Genomic DNA, 18,485 nt, shown 5'->3' with positions numbered 1-18,485 from the left:
TTTGCGATCACACGATACAATTTAGTAGGATGCGTTAGGCGACATTAAAGAGGTTGAGGGTCATTAAAGACTTAATCAGGTTAATTTAGCGCAAGCTCAGGTTAATTCATAGCATACAAGACTTTCGAGGCCAGGCTTGCAGGTTAACCAACGAACATGACAGATTACAATCTTAAGTAAAAGCAACCGATTGATTGACGGGCCGTTGTGTCGCCTCGATAAACATCTGAACAGGTGAAGATAAGGGAAAAAGAGAACCACGAAGGCTGAAACCGTGCATTGTTACTATCAAAATTCAGTCGTTAAGGAACCGTCGAATTTTAATAAATTCTCTAAATTACAGAAGAAAAAAAAGTCGCCAAAATGACAATTGTGTGGAGATCCTTCATCCTCCGAGCCTTCTTCACCATCCTAGACTACCAGGAAGAAGATGAGTATATAACTCTTTCACTGAAGAGTGGTGCCTCCCTGCACCTATTGGCAGACACTGCCTCCTGGCATGAGTTCCGGTTGTTTCTGCGGGGGCAGGGTGCCCCACGGCCTTTCCGACACTACCCTAGAGTCGAAGAGACGGTGCCGGATGTGAGCACAGCTCTCTGGAAGTTCAATCCGGGGGAACCCGATCTGGAGAGTTGCTCAACTGCGGGCCAATTTCATGTACATGAGCCCGCCCGGGACCCGGCAACTGACACTTGCTCGACCGAGGGTCAACCGCCTTCGGAGAAGTCTGGGCGGGAGAGATTTCTCAGTTGGGAGAGTGATGAGGACTCTGCAAGCACCCACTCAATTTCCCTCTCCGACATAGCAAGGGCTGGGAGGAGGAGGCCCAGTGATAGGCCCAAAATTAGGGACCTCTTTGACGAAATCAGACATACCATAGGGGAGGAGGAATATCGGGCGCTCCAGGCCCAATGGGGAGAGGGGAATTGGTCAGACGAATATGACGAATCCTCAACCAATTCGGGGGCCGAAAATTAGGAGAGGACAGTTTATAAACTCTCGCTAATAACCAAGGAATTTATAAAGGAAGGAACTGATTAAACTTATAGCTTAAACTTAAATTTAACTATAGCTTACACCTAAATAAAGTATAGATTGTATATAGTCAGTAATTCAGCATTTAATGGTAAAAAAAGGGGGAGAGAAAAACCTAACATTATTCGGGAGAATAATAGACTAGAAGGGAAGACTGTAGAATTGGTAATTCTAGCAAATTTTCGACTTAGCGTATTTTCTGCTTGGGTATCGTTACCTTGGTTTAAGTTTAGGTATTTCATTTCTCAATATGAGGTCTAAATAGCTTATTTGGATGGCTGTTAGCTAAGGGTAAACAAAGATTGAAAAGTGGACTTAAAGCTAAATAAAGTAGTAGAAATAAAATCGAAGAAAAATGCACTTTTACCCGGACATTTCCCCCTCTAACTCTGGCTGGGATTAAGAAAATGGAAAACGGTTTATACCTGTAGGTAGCTAATTGCTATGGGATTGTACATGCACGGAATTATGTGCCCAGGGTAAATTGGGTCATGGGGGTACTACCGAGTATAAAAGCAAAACTTATCCCCGACCGTGTATTTTATCCTAACATGATAGGGAAAATATTAGTAAAATTTGGTTCAAAATCGGGTTATGATTAGTTTATTGGGATCGTACGACTTTGTTACTTGGGTCAGGATTTGATACCGAAGTCAGCTGGTATTTAAGTAAGTAGCGTAGGGGGGATTTAACTGATAAGAATCATACGACTTCGGTTACTTACCCGATTTACGATACCAACCGCAGGAGGATGTATTTACGAAACGTGAACAAATCGATAAAAACCCCGGACTTGGAACCCGTCAGCTTCGACAGAGGGAGTAGGTAAAAAGGAAAACCATAGGGGGCGGTTGTGCTTAAGGGGATGACAACACTGATATGAAGTGGCGTGACTTTAACAAAAACGGAGCGCAATTAGATATAAGAAGTGGAGGTTCGAGAGCGTATTTTGAAGGGAGAACGAGTTAACGAACGTAAGATTCAGTAGGTCCCAGTTGTGGCCGCTATCTGAACTCATCAGTTAATTGTTTCACAGCGAGTGAAGTAAGAACGCAAGTCGAAGTGCCTTGTGGAATATTAGTTAGAGTAGAAGCTAGCAAAAGTCAGAGAGCTTAGTCGACGCGTGTACTGAACGAGTACGCAGAAGAAATTGTTAAGCGTGTACAGATCGCAAACCATTCTGTTGTATATTAATAAATTATACTCTGGCCGAACTAGTAGGCCCTTTGTATTCAGACTTATATATATTGAATTCATTTGAAAGAAAGGAATTCGTTGTACGCGACTTCAAGCGAGATATAGCGAGCAAGATCATCACTGACCAAGGGGGAGCAATAGAATACAGTAGAGGACAACTCACTACTAACAAAACCCTTTCGGGATTGTCGTTAATACCGAGCCTTAGTGCCCCTGCTTTAGCACGGTAAAAGGGATAGCTTCGCAAGACCGTGTGCGGAAATCCTAAAGACGACATGTACAATTTGAGCAGGATAGCCTTCTTGAAGAAGAAAAAATGAACAGATGAATAAAGTTAGATAGTTTGCGCACGGACAAGCCGATGCGAAACCAAAAACCTTATTCAAGAAAAGAAAAATGGAGAAAAAAGTAGCATCAGCTCGAGCACCAAACCTTGAGTTATGAAACGGAAACGGCGGGTGTTTTACTCAAGAAAGAAACAAACTTCGTGAACAAGAAGCGTTTGTACGTGTACAGTCGCTATTTGACCTGTAATTAATGAATATGAACTAGAATTAGTGCTATTCCATGCTTGATTATTCAATCCGAAAGGATGCTTTGAACACTTTACTTTAATTTTCTCAAAGTCAAATTTATTTGAGTGAAAACAAATGGCGAAGCTGTAAGGACTGCAATGTCACAAAACTTTTCATTTTCTCCTACTTTTTTGAAAGAAATATAACAGCCAAATGACAGTTGGAAAAAAGTAATCACGCAAGGAAACGGGAAACTGACGAATTTTATAGAAAATAATATGCTCCTAAAGCTTTCTGAATTTCAAAATTAAATTACAATCAGTTCTTTGTTAATAAAATTAACCCAATTTGAGAAAACTGGATCAAAAGATTAGTTTTTAATTTCGCTGGGAAATCTGAACATTAAAATCCACTTTCAAAACTAGAAGTCGAGCTTGTTTTTGGTGACCTTTTTACTTTTGCTGTTCAATAGTAAACGTTGCCATTCTTTTAACAATGGAAATGAACTGAACTTGAAAACAAAATTATGACAAACCTCGAAAAATCAAAATTGAACGTGCACAAATTTATCCTAAAAAAAGCAAAAAAAAACCTATATAAGGATCTCACTACGTTCGTTACTCTTTTAAAAACTATATACTTAATCTTAATACATAGGATCTTCGAAAGTACTGCATCCGTGCATGTATTCTTCTTCTATTCTATACTAATGTATCAACTTCATTCATTGAATTGAGCATTTGCGATTATCATTATTATTTTCTTTAATGTCAACAGGGTACACAGCTTCTGGGAAAACTGATTCGTCCGGCGAACTAATAAGAGGGTCAGTTGATTTTCCATTCAATGGTACAACTGCTGGTTTTGCTATCACTTGAGATCCACTAGCATTGAAACTTTCGGAAAGGTTTCGTTCTGATTTCAATTCCATTATTTTTTCGGCTAAGCTCACTATCCGCATCATTTCTTCGCTTAAAAGCCGCCTCCGTTTTTTGGATTCTGCGTCATGTTCATTGAAATCTTTCAAACGTAAGCGATAAAATTCGATTACTTTCAAAAGGATATTTTTACACTGGTCAAAATGTCCTTTACTTAAAAATGGACACAGGAAACTTTTATGCGCTTCTCTCTGCTTCAGGAGTATGTCATCAAAGGCATGAAAGGCCGACTGAAATTCGGCAAATTTTTCTTCACCTCGGGAGAAAATCTGTTCAATATCAGCACCAAAATTGATGTTCTCCATTTGTGAAGTTTCATCAGCTTTATTTGGCAGCGAAGTTTCAACTTTTGCTTTATTTTCAGCTTTTTCTGACAAACGACTTTTTAACCTTTCTGCTTTTTGAGTATAAAAATTGACTTCGTTTCGCAGCTGATTTTTCTCAGCTTCAATGTCTGTCAATTGAACCACTTCCATTAGTAACCTAGCTCCCTCAGCGTACAGCGTAATAGCACCACTCAAATCGCTAATTTTAGATAAATTACTAGCATTGGCAAAACAATTTTCGCCTTCAGTTCTGATGGAAAAACAGGTCCGATATTTTTCAAGGTCAGTGAATGGATGGGTTCGCAGTTCCGTAAATGTGATACGTTCATCTGGGTTGATTTGAAGAAGTCTAGTCAATAGATCAATGCACTCAAAACTGAATTTATTTTGGCTATTTGCTGGAATGGTGATCGGATCTTTCAGAAGCATAAGTTTCTCCAAAACTGCTTGTGACGTAGTCCTGAAACAAAAAAAGGGGTGCAGATATGAAAACCAAATCTAGCCAAGACACAGAAGGAAAGTGTAAATAAACCCATGGATACCGAAAAGAAAATGGCCAACTAGTCTTTTTTTGAAAAAATTTTCAACTTTAAACTTCAAAAAAATATATATTCTAACTGTTCTTTGAGTTTCAAGAACAATTGATGAAGGACACTTATTTTTGAAAACAATTTTAGAAAACTGCTAAGAAACTTACAAAATGAATACTATAGAAACTAAAATTCCTTTTTTGCGCCGTTTCCAATTTTGTAATGGGAGAGCATCATATGCTTCTTTTTTGAAAATGAATTTCAGCTGAAAATGAAGAAATCAAAAGTAAAATGGCATCGTAACACTTCGCACCCCTTGCGATACCAAACAAACACAGCATTGCAAGCTAGTAAAAAGAAAATGAAATGAAGCCACACTAAAAAAAAGAAAAAACATTATTCAAACAAATCTATAAAAATTCCACAATCTGCCGCGCACGATAATAAATTTGAGGAAAACATGTCCAGCAACACTTTTCGCTTAATGTCCTGATAATCATGACTATTACGCCATTCCAACACACGAAAGCATAAGAATATCTCTTATACCTTCGAAAAGACGCAAAATTTGGTCACTCATTAAGTCAATTAAACACAAGCTAATGTTTAATTGTTTAATTAAGTCTTACACAAATCTTATATATCACCAGTACATTTTATCGAAGTTTTTAAGGTTGAATTGGTTTAACTTTGTATACATATGTGTATTTATTTATATTGCTAAGTCTTAATTTGATGTTTTTATTCCAGCAGTAAATTCATGGCATTTTAATCATTTTTTATTTCACTTAATTAATTAATATTCAAGCAGCTAATCTGAAAACTTGAAATTATCTTTATTACACTTTACTGTATTGATGCATAGACTTTTATACCGTAATGACGTGTGTTTTCTTCTTCAAAAAAAAACAAATCAAAGATAGTTGAAATTACAATGAAAATTGCTTACAGCACAAAAAAGTGGCAACTAAGTCGACAAAACATAAGTAGACAAACTATAGACTGATACTTTTTTTGAGACAGAACATTTTCAGTTTATTTTATATAAAACAAGTCCTGGCGGGATTCGAACCAAGGCCCTTAGCCGTCCCATGCGTAGTTGTTATCTCTAAGCCAAATTTGCCGGGAAAAAAAAGAGAAATTTGATTAGATTATCAATGAAGCTATCAAATTATTCAATCGATTTTAATACCTAATTGACCATAAAAAGACTACATTCCGATTTGATAACGCTTGATCATTGCAAAGGCAGAGACAATTTTCTGAAAGGAAAAAACAACTAAATTATTACAAAAAACAGGAGTATTTCGGCTAATTTCAGTGACACTCAAGTATACGCTTTGAATAGGGATATAATGATAATAAATCAGAAAAAAATGCAGTGCGCAAAAACAAGCAATTAAAACTCATTGAAAAAGACTTAAAATCAAACCTCTGCGAGCAAGCGATTCGGAGCCCGTGCTTTAACCACTGCCCCTATCATAAGACTCTGCGTACACTGTTCAATTCTGAACGATTTCCACTCAACGACAGATGTCGCAAAGAAAAGTTTCAAAACAATCAATGCTGAAGCTGATTCCAAAATCTGGGCCAGACAAGAAACATCCCTAGAAGCATCTGTGATATCTTTCATTTCATTTTTGAAAATGAAAAACTAAGAAATCTCTATTATCAGATTTAGAAAAAGGACTCAGACAATCAGTGAAACAATGTTCCATACACATTACAACACACAATTCAGTATTAAATTAGAATCAGCTTCTTTGTTTAGTTGGATGAACAAAAATTCCTTTTTTTTTGATTTCTTAGAGCTCCTGGAGCTTTTGAATTTTTCGTCTAGCCCCGGAGATGAAAAAAATCGAGGCCAGCGCTTGAACAAGAACCTCCTCCAGAAGCATTTTCTCAATCCCATATTGTTCACTGATTCGCACCAAGCCATGGTGCGCCATGGTGTTGACTCAAAAAAATTCAGAAGTTGAATTGGTAGAAACCATTGCAATAGTTATATGTAAATTTAACCCATTTTAATTACACTGTTATTACACAGAGGCGAAGCTGAGCTTCGTATCACTTGCGATACAAATATGAATGACTAAGATTAAAATCAAATGGAGAAAATGAAAAAAAAAATCGTTTTTTTTTCAATTAAAATTGCAACAAAAGCCCAAAATATCCAGAGCAAAACTGCTCGCACAATTAGAAACTCTACAAAGAGCTTGGGAATGCTATAACAAAGCCAAGTTTTCAAAAAACACCTTTCTGCAGAATTAAGCACATACAAAAATCTAAATTAGCCAAAAATTTCTACTTGCAAAAAAACAGGTCTCAACTGGGATTCGTCGTCTCAAGCATGAGGGTTACAGCAAATTGGAAAAAAGCTAAACCATCGAGCTACAGAAACTAAGCCGACAAAAAACAGACGGACAAAAATCCGAAAAAGAATAAAACTCGAGTTTGCAATAAAAAGGGTCCGGCCGGACTCGAACCGCAAGCCTTTACCGTCTCAAGCAATTGATTTACCTCCACGCCAGATGCGCCGGATGGTTGATTGGATCATGATTTATAATTACCAGGCGGTAACAAAGCCGACAATACCTGAGCAGAAACGCTTTATACCAACAAATATCTAAAATTAGGCAACAAAAAGTCTTAGGTCCCTTTTCCCCTCAGAACACACACGCACACAAAAACTTTCCTCCGTCAAAACGATGTGATAAGAATCCACAAAGATGATATTAATTGAGCTGAAAATTATTAACCCGATAAAAAAGACGAAAAAAATTGAAAAAAAATTGACACTTTAACAAATCGAGCTGGTAAGATTACAACCAATGCGAAAAGCAAACTTCATTTCGGCCGGATTCTTAAAAATCTTTAAGCATTTGCAGTGAAAGTTTTTTACAGCTGAAATAAACGATTCTTAGATGTGACCGGCAAAACATAAGCAGATAAATAACATACCAAAATTTTTTTGAACATAAATATTTACCTTTTGAAAAAAAAACTGTTCCCGGTCAGATTCGAACAATGACCTATGCCGTCCTAGGCGTGTTCTTTACTACCAGGCTAAGTGTGCAAGAAACACTGCAAAATTTTCAATTTTTTATGAACGAAGGTACCACCAGGAGTTCAATGACTCCTGTGGACAAAGTTGTTTACGGGGAAAAAAGTCTAGTACCCGATTGCAATACCCTTGCTTATCGCAAGGGTAATTAAGCATATACTGAGCAGACAAAACTTGAGAAGACAAAACTTCAATTTAAACAAAACCACGCCAAGTGAAATTATGGCAGTTATCATTTTATATATATTAAGGTTTCGGTTTATGCTATACCCGCTTAATGGCCTCATATTTCGTCGTTTAATTTGAATATAATTAAACTCATTAATACTCTTGTATTGAAAAAGACTTAAAATCAAACCTCTGCGAGCAAGCGATTCGGAGCCCGTGCTTTAACCACTGCCCCTATCATAAGACTCTGCGTACACTGTTCAATTCTGAACGATTTCCACTCAACGACAGATGTCGCAAGGAAAAGTTTCAAAACAATCAAGCTGAAGCTGATTCCAAAATCTGGGCCAGACAAGAAACATCCCTAGAAGCATCTGTGATATCTTTCATTTCAATTTTGAAAATGAAAAACGAAGAAATCTCTATTATCAGATTTAGAAAAAGGACTCAGACAATCAGTGAAACAATGCTCCATACACATTACAACACACAATTCAGTATTAAATTAGAATCAGCTTCTTTGTTTAGTTGGATGAAAAAAAAATTCCTTTTTTTTTTATTTCTTAGAGCTTCTGGAGCTTTTGAATTTTCCGTCTAGCCCCGGAGATGAAAAAAAAATCGAGGCCAGCGCTTGAACAAGAACCTCCTCCAGAAGCATTTTCTCAATCCCTTTTTTTGTTCACTGATTCGCACCAAGCCATGGTGTTGACTCATAAAAACTCAGAAGTTGAATTGGTAGAAACCATTGCAAAAGTTATATGTTAATTTAACCCATTTTAATTACACTGTTATTACACAGAGGCGAAGCTGAGCTTCGTATCACTTGCGATACAAATATGAATGACTAAGATTAAAATCAAATGGAGAAAATGAAAAAAAATCGTTTTTTTTTCAATTAAAATTGCAACAAAAGTCCAAAATATCCAGAGCAAAACTGCTCGCACAATTAGAAACTCTACAAAGAGCTTGGGAATGCTATAACAAAGCCAAGTTTTCAAAAAAGACCTTTCTGCAGAATTAAGCATATATACAATAATCTAAATTAGCCAAAAATTTCTACTTGCAAAAAAACAAGTCTCAACTGGGATTCGTCGTCTCAAGCATGAGGGTTACAGCAAATTGGAAAAAAGCTAAACCATCGAGCTACAGAAACTAAGCCGACAAAAAACAGACGGACAATAGTCCGAAAAAGAATAAAAACTCGATTTTGCAATAAAAAAGCGCCCGGCCCGACTCGAACCGCAAGCCTTTACCGTCTCAAGCAATTGATTTACCTCCACGCCAGATGGTTGATTGGATCATGATTTATAATTACCAAGCCGTAACAAAGCCGACAATACCTGAGCGGAAACGCTTTATACCAACAAATATCTAAAATAAGGTAACATAAAGTCTTAGGTCCCTTGTCACCTCAGAACACACATGCACACAAAAACTTTCCCCGGTAGCGATGTGATAAGAATCCACAAAGATGATATTAATTAAGCTGAAAATTATTAACCCTATAAAAAGACAAAAAAAAAGAAAAGAAAATGAAACTTTAACAAATCGAGCTGGTAAAATTACAACCAATGCGAAAAGCAAACTTCATTTCGGCCGGATTCTTAAAAATCTTTAAGCAATTGCAGTGAAAGTTTCTTCCAGCTGAAAAAAAAAACGACTCTCAGATGTGACCGGCAAAACATAAGCAGATAAATAACAAACCAAAATTTTTTTGAACATAAATATTTGCCTTTTGAAAAAAAAACTGTTCCCGATCAGATTCGAACAAGGACCTATGCCGTCCTAGGCGTATTCTTTACTACCAGGCTAAGTGTGCAAGAAACACTGCAAAATTTCAATTTTTTATGAACGAAGGTACCACCAGGAGTCCAAGCTCTTTGTAGAGTTTCTAATTGTGCAAGCAGTTTTGCTCCGGATATTTCTGGCTTTTGTTGCAATTTTAATTGAAAAAAAAAACTATTTTTTTTCATTTTCTCCATTTGATTTTAATCTTAGTCATTCATATTTGTATCGCAAGTGCTACGAAGCTCAGCTTCGCCTCTGTAAAATAACAGTGTAATTAAAATGGGTTAAATTAACATATAAATATTGCAATGGTTTCTACCAATTCAACTGCTGAATTTTTATGAGTCAACACCAAGGCTTGGTGCGAATCAGTGAACAAAAAAAGGGATTGAGAAAATGCTTCTGGAGGAGGTTCTTGTTCAAGCGCTGGCCTCGATTTTTTTCATCTCCGGGGCTATACGGAAAATTCAAAAGCTCCAGGAGCTCTAAGAAATCAATAAAACTGGAATTTTTGTTCATCCAACTAAACAAAGAAGCTGATTCTAATTTAATAGTAAATTGTGTTTTGTAATGTGTATGGAACATTTTTTCACTGATTGCTGAGTCCTTTTTCTAAATCTGATAATAGGGATTTCTTCGTTTTTCATTTCCAAAAATGAAATGAAACATATCGCAGATGCTTCTAGGGATGTTTCTTGTCTGGCCCAGATTTTGGAATCAGCTTCAGCTTGATTGTTTTGAAACTTTTCCTTGCGACATCTGTCGTTGAGTGGAAATCGTTCAGAATTGAACAGTGTACGCAGAGTCTTATGATAGGGGCAGTGTTTAAAGCACGGGCTCCGAATCGCTTGCTCGCAGAGGTTTGATTTTAAGTCTTTTTCAATGAGTCTTAATGAGTTTAATTATATTCAATTTAAACGACGCAATATGAGGCCATTAAGCGGGTATAGCATAAAGCGAAACCTTTCACAATCGAATTAGGGGAAAATGAAGCGATATGGCACTTGGTAATTTTATTTATAGAAAACAAAATTTCATTAAAAAAGGGGATTTAGAAGCAGACTTGCTCAAAATGTCTGAGTTGTCGAAACTATAGACTTGGAGTTGAACATCAATTTCAGTGATCCTGTGAACAATGTTATTTTCAGGAAAAAGGTATATACCCCGTTACTGCACCCTTGCTTATCGCAAGGGTAACAACAATGACGATCTACTGTGTGCACAATTTGCACTTTTGTTATTGTAGAGCGAAAATGTCTTGTTTATTAGAAAAAGCGGATTAGGGAAATCCCTAACTAGGACGTAAGAAATTACTTAAACTCACCCAATAATAGGACAAGTTCCTAGTAATGTCTCGTATAAAATAACTCCACAGCTCCATAGATCTGATCTGGCATCAAAAATATTTGACGTGTTTTTGCCTTTAGACCTGCTCCGAGTTGAACGAACTTCTGTATGGTTGCTGTGAGACATCGACCTTTTGAGCTCCTTGGGCTTGCTTTTAGTCGCTGCATTTTTCACAATCTCAGGAGCCATGTATAGTGGCGTGCCGCGAAGGGAAAACTTACTATCATCCTCTGTTGCATCTCGGAGCACCAAAGCGAAGCCAAAATCGGCCACTTTGAGTTGATTCTTATGCGTCAAGAGCAAGTTTTTGGGCTTAAGATCAAGATGTGCTACATCCTGTGAGTTGAGGTAGCACATAGCATCAGCGAGCTGGCGAAAGTAGTATTTCGCTGAAACGTGAAAATAGTTAAAGAAATTAAACCGATGTAATAATGGATTTTTCAGCCAACTGATTAAAAATCGGATATTTAATTAACTCCCCCCTTTTGCAAAAGTGGGAGATTCGTTAATAGGTACAAAAGTCACTATGCTTAACCATTAAGTTATTTCTTCACAGGGGTGGATATTTATTACACAGAGGTGAAGCGGAGCTTCGCACCTCTTGCGATACAATACAACCATAAAAAACAGTCGAAAAAAATAGAAAATAGGGGCAGGCGCGAGGGCCCAGTCAAGGTTCTTGGCTGTTTGCACATAATCAGCGACTATCTTTGATCAGTGTCCTGCAAAAAAGCGGATCCCGGGACAGCGACGTTAGAACACCAGACCTGTCGGTCCTGGGTGTAAGTTACACCCAGGACCGACAGGTCTAGTGTTCGAACGTCGCTGTCACGGGATCAGCTTTGGAGGAAAAAATAGCGGTAACTTTGCGAGATTGTCTTCGCACACTCGAAAATCATAACGTTAAACGCTCACGTCACGGATGCTTGCTATGGGCTGATGGAACTCGCGCGCGCTCGTATGGAAGGGTGGCGCAAAAAGCGCCAACCACCTAGGTGACCAAATTTCTCCTGTCTCGATAAAAAATTATTACAGGCCCAGCTAAAACTGTTTTTATAACTGGTACGTGTTTTATACTGAATGAGTTCTCTATATGATGCCTCACGAAAAGTGTGATTTCAAAAAGTGGAGTTTGCCTAAAACATTAGTTGTTTCTTTACTAAAATAAGAGAGAAGAGTAAGAAAATTAGAGATAATCAATTTTCCCAAGAATATAACATTACTCTTACCAAAAATTAGGGAATCGCTGCTTCTGGAGAACAATTATCGTAAGCCGTTCTTTTAACGGAATTTTTCATCTCAGATTTGATTGTGTAAAAGTCGTCGAAAGTTGTAAAAACCGTTCAAAAAATTTTCTAAATACAAAACGTTTTTTCTGCAAAAAGCAGGTTATGGCCGCTTAAGCAGAGAAAACAACCAACACCGGGGTTCTCGATGAAACACAACTTGAGAAATCGCCCGGTAGTTTTCGCCTAAAGTCAATAAGTTTCCAAAAAAAACTGTCCAAGTTTCAAAACTTTCGCTTTTCTGAAGGCCATAAATTGTTTTTTAGACAAACTGGACATATCTAATTCGAATTGTAGGCTTTCAACAACCTTTTCATCCAATTAAAACTATAAAAGCAGATTTTGCAGGATAGTTAGCGAGAAATGTAAAAAAAGGTCAACAAATCAAAAATTTGACAATTCCGAGAATCATAACTTTTTGAGTTCAGTTTTCGAGAATATTCAAAAGTTTACAATAGCGGTCAAAAAACAAATATTTGACTTGTCAGAGGGCGATAACTTCTTGTGTAAAATTTTCTGTTAGTTTCCGCTTATGCAGAGGAGCTTCCCACTAAATGTTATCTCATTGAACTCACATTATCAGATTTGAGAGGTTAGTTTTCGAGAAAAGTCGAAAAGATTCCACAATACGGTCAAATATCAAAAATTGGACTATTCCGAGGGCCATAAATTAATGTGCAAAAAAACTGATCTTAGTTACTTGTGCAGGGGTAATTTTCAAACAGTTCTATCCACTAAACCAAAAACTGATATTTCAGATAGTTTTTGAGAAAACGAAAAAAAATCAAAAATATGGTTTAAATATTCCCCCACACTTTTTCGAAGGCTGTAGACAGAGGGGTCAAATAAAAACAGACTCTAGGGGAGTATGCAGGATCACAAAGGAATAAGCGGTGTTTCAAATGATAATTTTTTGAAAATCAGAAGTTTGCAAAATGTGAAAACATTTTCCAAAACGAAAAATTTCAACAAACAGATTGTTAAACATACAACCAACTTGAAAAGTGCGAGGGGATTGCTGAAATTATGTTAATCTTGAACTGTCCCAAAATTAGGTCATCAGGCCGGTTAAAAATTGGCCGAAAAAACTTTGGTCGAAGAAGTTTTTAGCGAAACAAAAAAAAACAAAGGGAATATGAAGTCAAAGTAAGTAAAATTACGAATGTAGGCGTAAAACAAACACTACAAAAACGTTAAAAATAGCGTAGAAAAAAAAACAATTCAAGATGTGACAACTAAACCGACAACAGATAAGCAGACAAATCAAATAATTGGCCGACAATTTATTCCTGGTCAGACTCGAACTCAGGACCTTTGCAGTCCCAGGCATACTCGCTACCTCCAGGCTAAATTGGCTAGGAACGCTATGAAGTTCGAATAAATTTGCGTGTAAACGCACCTCCGGTGCTTCGAATTTTTAACATCATTTTTAACATCTCATAAAACCGCTTATATTGGAAATAAAATATGCATCCTTCAACTAAGTTCTTTGAAATTTTTTTAAAATGATCTGAGAAACGTCACATCTCGTAAAATTAAAGCAATTGAGCAGTCGCATTTGGACACAAGATTTGCAACTCCTGAAAGTACTCTTACAGTACCTTACTACAGTGTTGGGAATTTCAAATTTTGAAGAAAAAAATTTAATTTGAGTTTCCTGAAACTTTTTTTTTGAAAAAAAAAACCATAAAAAAGTCATATCTCGGAAACTACAAAATTTTGAGCAGTCATAATTGGAGGCAAAAATCACAATTCCTGAGAATACCTTGACAGGGCCTCACTAAAAAGATAGGAACTTTTTATATCTAAGTTCTTTGAACAATTTAAAAAAAGACGTAACAAAAATCACATCACGGAAACTGAGAGCATATGAGCAATCGCATAAGAACGCAAGATTTGCAATTTAAAACTCCTGAGAGTATCCTCAAAGTACCCAAACACAAAGTTGAGAATTTCCATTCTTTTGAATTTTTTTAAAATCTAAGTTTTCTGAAAAATTAACGAAATCAAAGAAAAATTAAAGAAAAATTTAAGTACACCAACTAAAAGTAAAGTAAATCTTATCCGGTACAACCTTCTTCCGAAGATTTTTTTCTTATCGGTTATCAAAAATTATACCTAACTCACCATGTCAAAAAATTAGACCCAGTTGATAGCAATTACTACCCAACAACAGCACAGATACTCGAAGCAACAGATGAAGAACATAACAAATATCTGCGTTCCACGAAAAAAGAAAATCTAGTTTGCAATTTCAAAGATATAGTTTCACAGTTGAAGGTTGCTCAGGCTACGCCTATTGCTATGCTTCAAGATTTTATCGATGAAATAAAAACTAAAGTCCTTCCTAGTATTGCATCATCAATTGAAAACATCAATAAAGATGTAGCAAGAGTAAAACACAGCAATCCAACACTGCAAACAGAATCAAGGTATACACCACGCGCGCCACAAGTATTATCAAGACAAGCTGATCCAATGACAATTCGGATTAGAGGTTTTCGAAGAAAGTGGAAACTCGCCACTTGAACAAATGGAGAACGACAAGAAAGCTGCTGAAAACATTTTTGCGCATTTTGGGGTATCCTGCGAGATAAAAGAAATCAAAAGATTGGGCAAACTTCAGGGAAACAGACAAAGCCGCCCACTCTTAGTATTTGTCGACAGTACATGGAAAAAACGACTCATCCTCGCATCATTAGCTAAACTGAAATAGTATCACCAGAAAGTGTACATTAGCCCCGATTTATCCGCTGATGAACTTTTGAAAGAAAAATCAGCGCTGAAGAAGCGACGTGAAATGATAAATAACGGCGTGCCCGCAACAGAATTGATAAGTGTTGAATGAATAGTACAGCAACTAAAAGTAAACAGTTTGAAACTCATGTTCCTGAATGCACGATCGATAAAAAAGACTGAAGCAACCATTAAGCTTTTCAATAAAGACCCACCCTACATGAGCCGACTAGTGAAAATCCTATTGAAGAAAAAACAGCAGCTGATGAGAAGACACAAACATCGTGATGCCGATCTCGTATCCTCGCAAATCAGTGCCCTGCTTGTTAGCAATATTGCTTCGGACAAAAAAGCTAAAGGGTCAGCTACGTGGTGGAAAAAAGTCAACACCTTGTCTGCTCGAAACAGAAAAAAGAATTACGCATTCCTTTCTCAGCAGAAGAAATGAATAAGTACTTCTGCAGTATATCCACTGCTACCAACTATCAAGATCCTATTTTCCTAGATTGTACTTCATCAGAGTTTTCTCAACTAGAGCTACATCAAGTGTATAATTATCTAAAGCGGGTCAAGATCACTGCGGCTGGGCATGACGATCTCCCAGATTGGTTTATCAGAGAAAATGCACACAATCTGGCTGAACCGTTACATCATCTCTATAACCTTTGTATTCGATATCAAATATTTCCTGATGTGTTCAAGTTATCTAAAGTAGTACCCATTCCGAAGTCGAAAGTTATCACTCAATGCAACATGCTTCGGCCCATATCTGCTACCGCGATACTTGCTCGGATTTTTGAAAGACTCGTATACGATCAATTTGTTTCCAATTCATACAATTTGTGGCTGAATAAGAACCAATTTGGTTCCAGGAACAAATCTTCGACTAGTTGTGCGCTCATTCAATTAATGGAAGACTGCAAGTCTCTCGAGAAACAGGGATGCGATTATATCCGAATCTTTTCTTTGGATCTTAGCAAAGCCTTTGACAGAGTGCCACGCCATCTCATAATCTCACAATTATCTAAAGTTGTCCCGAGTGTGAATCCCTATATTGATTCGTTCTTTTTTGATGTACCGGAAACAGTTTGTTGTTTATGAAAACCACAGATCATCAACGAGCAGTACCAATTGTGGTGTACCGCAGGGGACTGTGATGGTCCCCCGTGTTTCAATCTTTCATATGACGACTGTCAAGTTACTCGAACCCTGGCGACATCTGCAAAGTTTGCGGATGACAACACCCCCTGCATCGGTGGTAAACATGGAGTTGACTCGGCAAATCAAGCCATCGGTCACATCATGGAATGGTGTGAATCCAAAAATCTTATCTTGAACAACGAGAAATCCAAAGAAATTCAGATCAAATGATCTCACTCAGTTACTATTCAATCTGTTCATGACATTGAGATCACCGACTAACTTAAAATTCTAGGCATCACGTTCACCGATGAACTCTCTTTTGAACCTCACATAACAAAGGCAACCAAAAAAGCCTCATCACAGCTTTTTCTGCTGATTAAACTGAGAAGCCTTGGATACACCAAAACTGAACTCAATCTTCTCTACAATCAGCTTGTTATGCCCATCCTATTGTATGGTATTCAAGTATGGGGGGCGCACCCCAATATTTGCTCGAGAAGATAGACCGAGTCCAGAGGAGGGCTGCTGATGCAGGCGTTATTCATGGGTTTGTCTTAATCAACGACTTAGTAAGGAAAGAGGACGAAAAACTTTACGAATTATATCGAGAGATGACAACCATATTCTTTCAAGTATAATTCCATCTCGATCAGGGTATAGCGAAGCGAAATTGAGAGCGCGAAACCCGGTCGGCAATTATCTGATGTAAGAAAAATATATGCGGCATTAACCTGACAGGTTCTTGAGAAACTACAATTTGTAAATGTATTTGCCAATCATGTTTATTGGGACAAATCTCTGAGAGGTCTCGGATTATAAGCGCTATTAGTACGGTTCTATAACTTGGCATACAAATCACCGATATTGCTACAAACCATTTGACCGGAATGAAATTTCGGATTCTATTTGATTTTCCATGAGAAACTACAATTTGTAAATGTATTTGTTAATCAGTTGTACTTTACTGATTTCAATTAAGACTTATTTATTTTTTATTTATTTTTAATCATACAACACGTTATATCTCGAAAACTACAAGGATTTGAGCAGTCCTTTTTGGAGGCAAGATTCGCAATCCTCGAATATATTCTGACAGCACCCAAATACAGGGTTGGGAATTTCAAATGTTGTAAAATATTTTGTAATTTGAGGTTTCTGAAAATTTCTTGAAACAAAAAATGTCGTATCCCGCACACTAAAAGCATTTGGGCATTCGTAATTGGAGGCCAAATTCGCAACCCCTGGACAACCTGACATCATCCCACTATTGGGTTGCTTATTTTAAACTCGGTGAAGTAAACACTGAAATCAAACTGCAAGATCGAAAAATAATCTTAACCAATGCAATATACGATATAGCTTAAACGTGAAAAAATTCTTTTGTTAACCAGCAAAAATAATACGTTGAAAAAGCTTATACATAGCGAGATAGTGAAGCACGCATGAAACAAAGTAGAGATGAGCCCAGGCAAGTGCTGTGGAAAAAGTCGTTTACGGGAAAAATGTCTGGTACCCGGTTGCAATACCCTTGCTTATCGCAAGGGTAACTAGGAACCAAAGTGGGATAATTAAAGAGAACAAAAAATCACATGAATTCTTACGAACCTTGCTCTTCGGAGACTTTTCCTCTGTTTTTAGACAGGAGAAGAGAAAAGTCACCGTTAGGACAAAACTCCATGACGATGTAAATGTAATTGAGATCCCAATCGAACGAAATCATCTCAACGATATGAGGATGCCTGAGCTTTTTTAACACGCCGATCTCATTGATCAATATATCAACTGCAATTTTATTTCTCACTTGAGATCTTGGAATGCATTTAATAGCAAAATTTGTGGCAGCTAGTCTCCCCTTTCGAGTTTTGTCTACTTTCAAAGATGCGCTATAGACGTGAGCATATGTGCCACGCCCCAGGATTTTATCAAAGCAGTATGGTTCCAATTTAGGCGTTCCATTAGCCTTAGTTTGACCGGCAGTTGCAGGTCTCTTTGATGTTATACCGGTTCCAGATGGAGCGGTAGTCTGGACCTGGTGAAACATTTTTCTTCGAAAGAGAAACTTGCATAAGTCACTGAAACTGATGTCAACTAATACTCTTTGATAAAAAAAGTCCGAAATTATTATAGCAACCGAAATTTCTACATTAGTCCTTGATTAAAGGACCCTTAGGATTTTCACAAATTAGGGAAATTTAACGGAAAATATAACGTGAAAGAAATTTGAGAAGAATCGAGATGGTTGGGAATCAAATCAATCAAACTGATAAATCTAAAACACGCTACCTAAAACACCCCCATCTCGCTACCAGGCAAGTGGGGGGGGGGGGGGGGGCAGCCCGCCAGGCTTTATGGGTTGGCGAAAGTGCATAAAGTGAATACCCCATTAAGACCGGTCCTCTCCTTGCGTGGTAG

The 18,485-nt window shown here is 37.3% G+C and overlaps 1 protein-coding gene across 1 annotated transcript; it reads right to left on the bottom strand.

The window, feature by feature from the left end:
- Positions 1–3,359: 3,359 nt before the first annotated feature.
- LOC134848227 (serine/threonine-protein kinase ULK3-like) lies at positions 3,360–18,156 on the bottom strand. Its single transcript, XM_063865612.1, has 3 exons — positions 17,679–18,156; positions 10,886–11,297; positions 3,360–4,471 (listed from the first exon to the last, which is right to left on the bottom strand). Exons 1-3 carry the CDS (start codon positions 18,112–18,114, stop codon positions 3,472–3,474), a joined length of 1,848 nt encoding a protein of 615 aa, XP_063721682.1. The 5' UTR covers positions 18,115–18,156; the 3' UTR covers positions 3,360–3,471.
- Positions 18,157–18,485: the final 329 nt, after the last annotated feature.

Source organism: Symsagittifera roscoffensis, chromosome 6 (genome assembly GCF_963678635.1).
Source record: "Symsagittifera roscoffensis chromosome 6, txSymRosc1.1, whole genome shotgun sequence".
In the NCBI taxonomy this organism is placed as follows: domain Eukaryota; kingdom Metazoa; phylum Xenacoelomorpha; order Acoela; family Convolutidae; genus Symsagittifera; species Symsagittifera roscoffensis.
The sequence above is the reverse complement of the archived record's forward strand: the minus strand, read 5'-3'. Positions and strand labels throughout refer to the sequence as shown.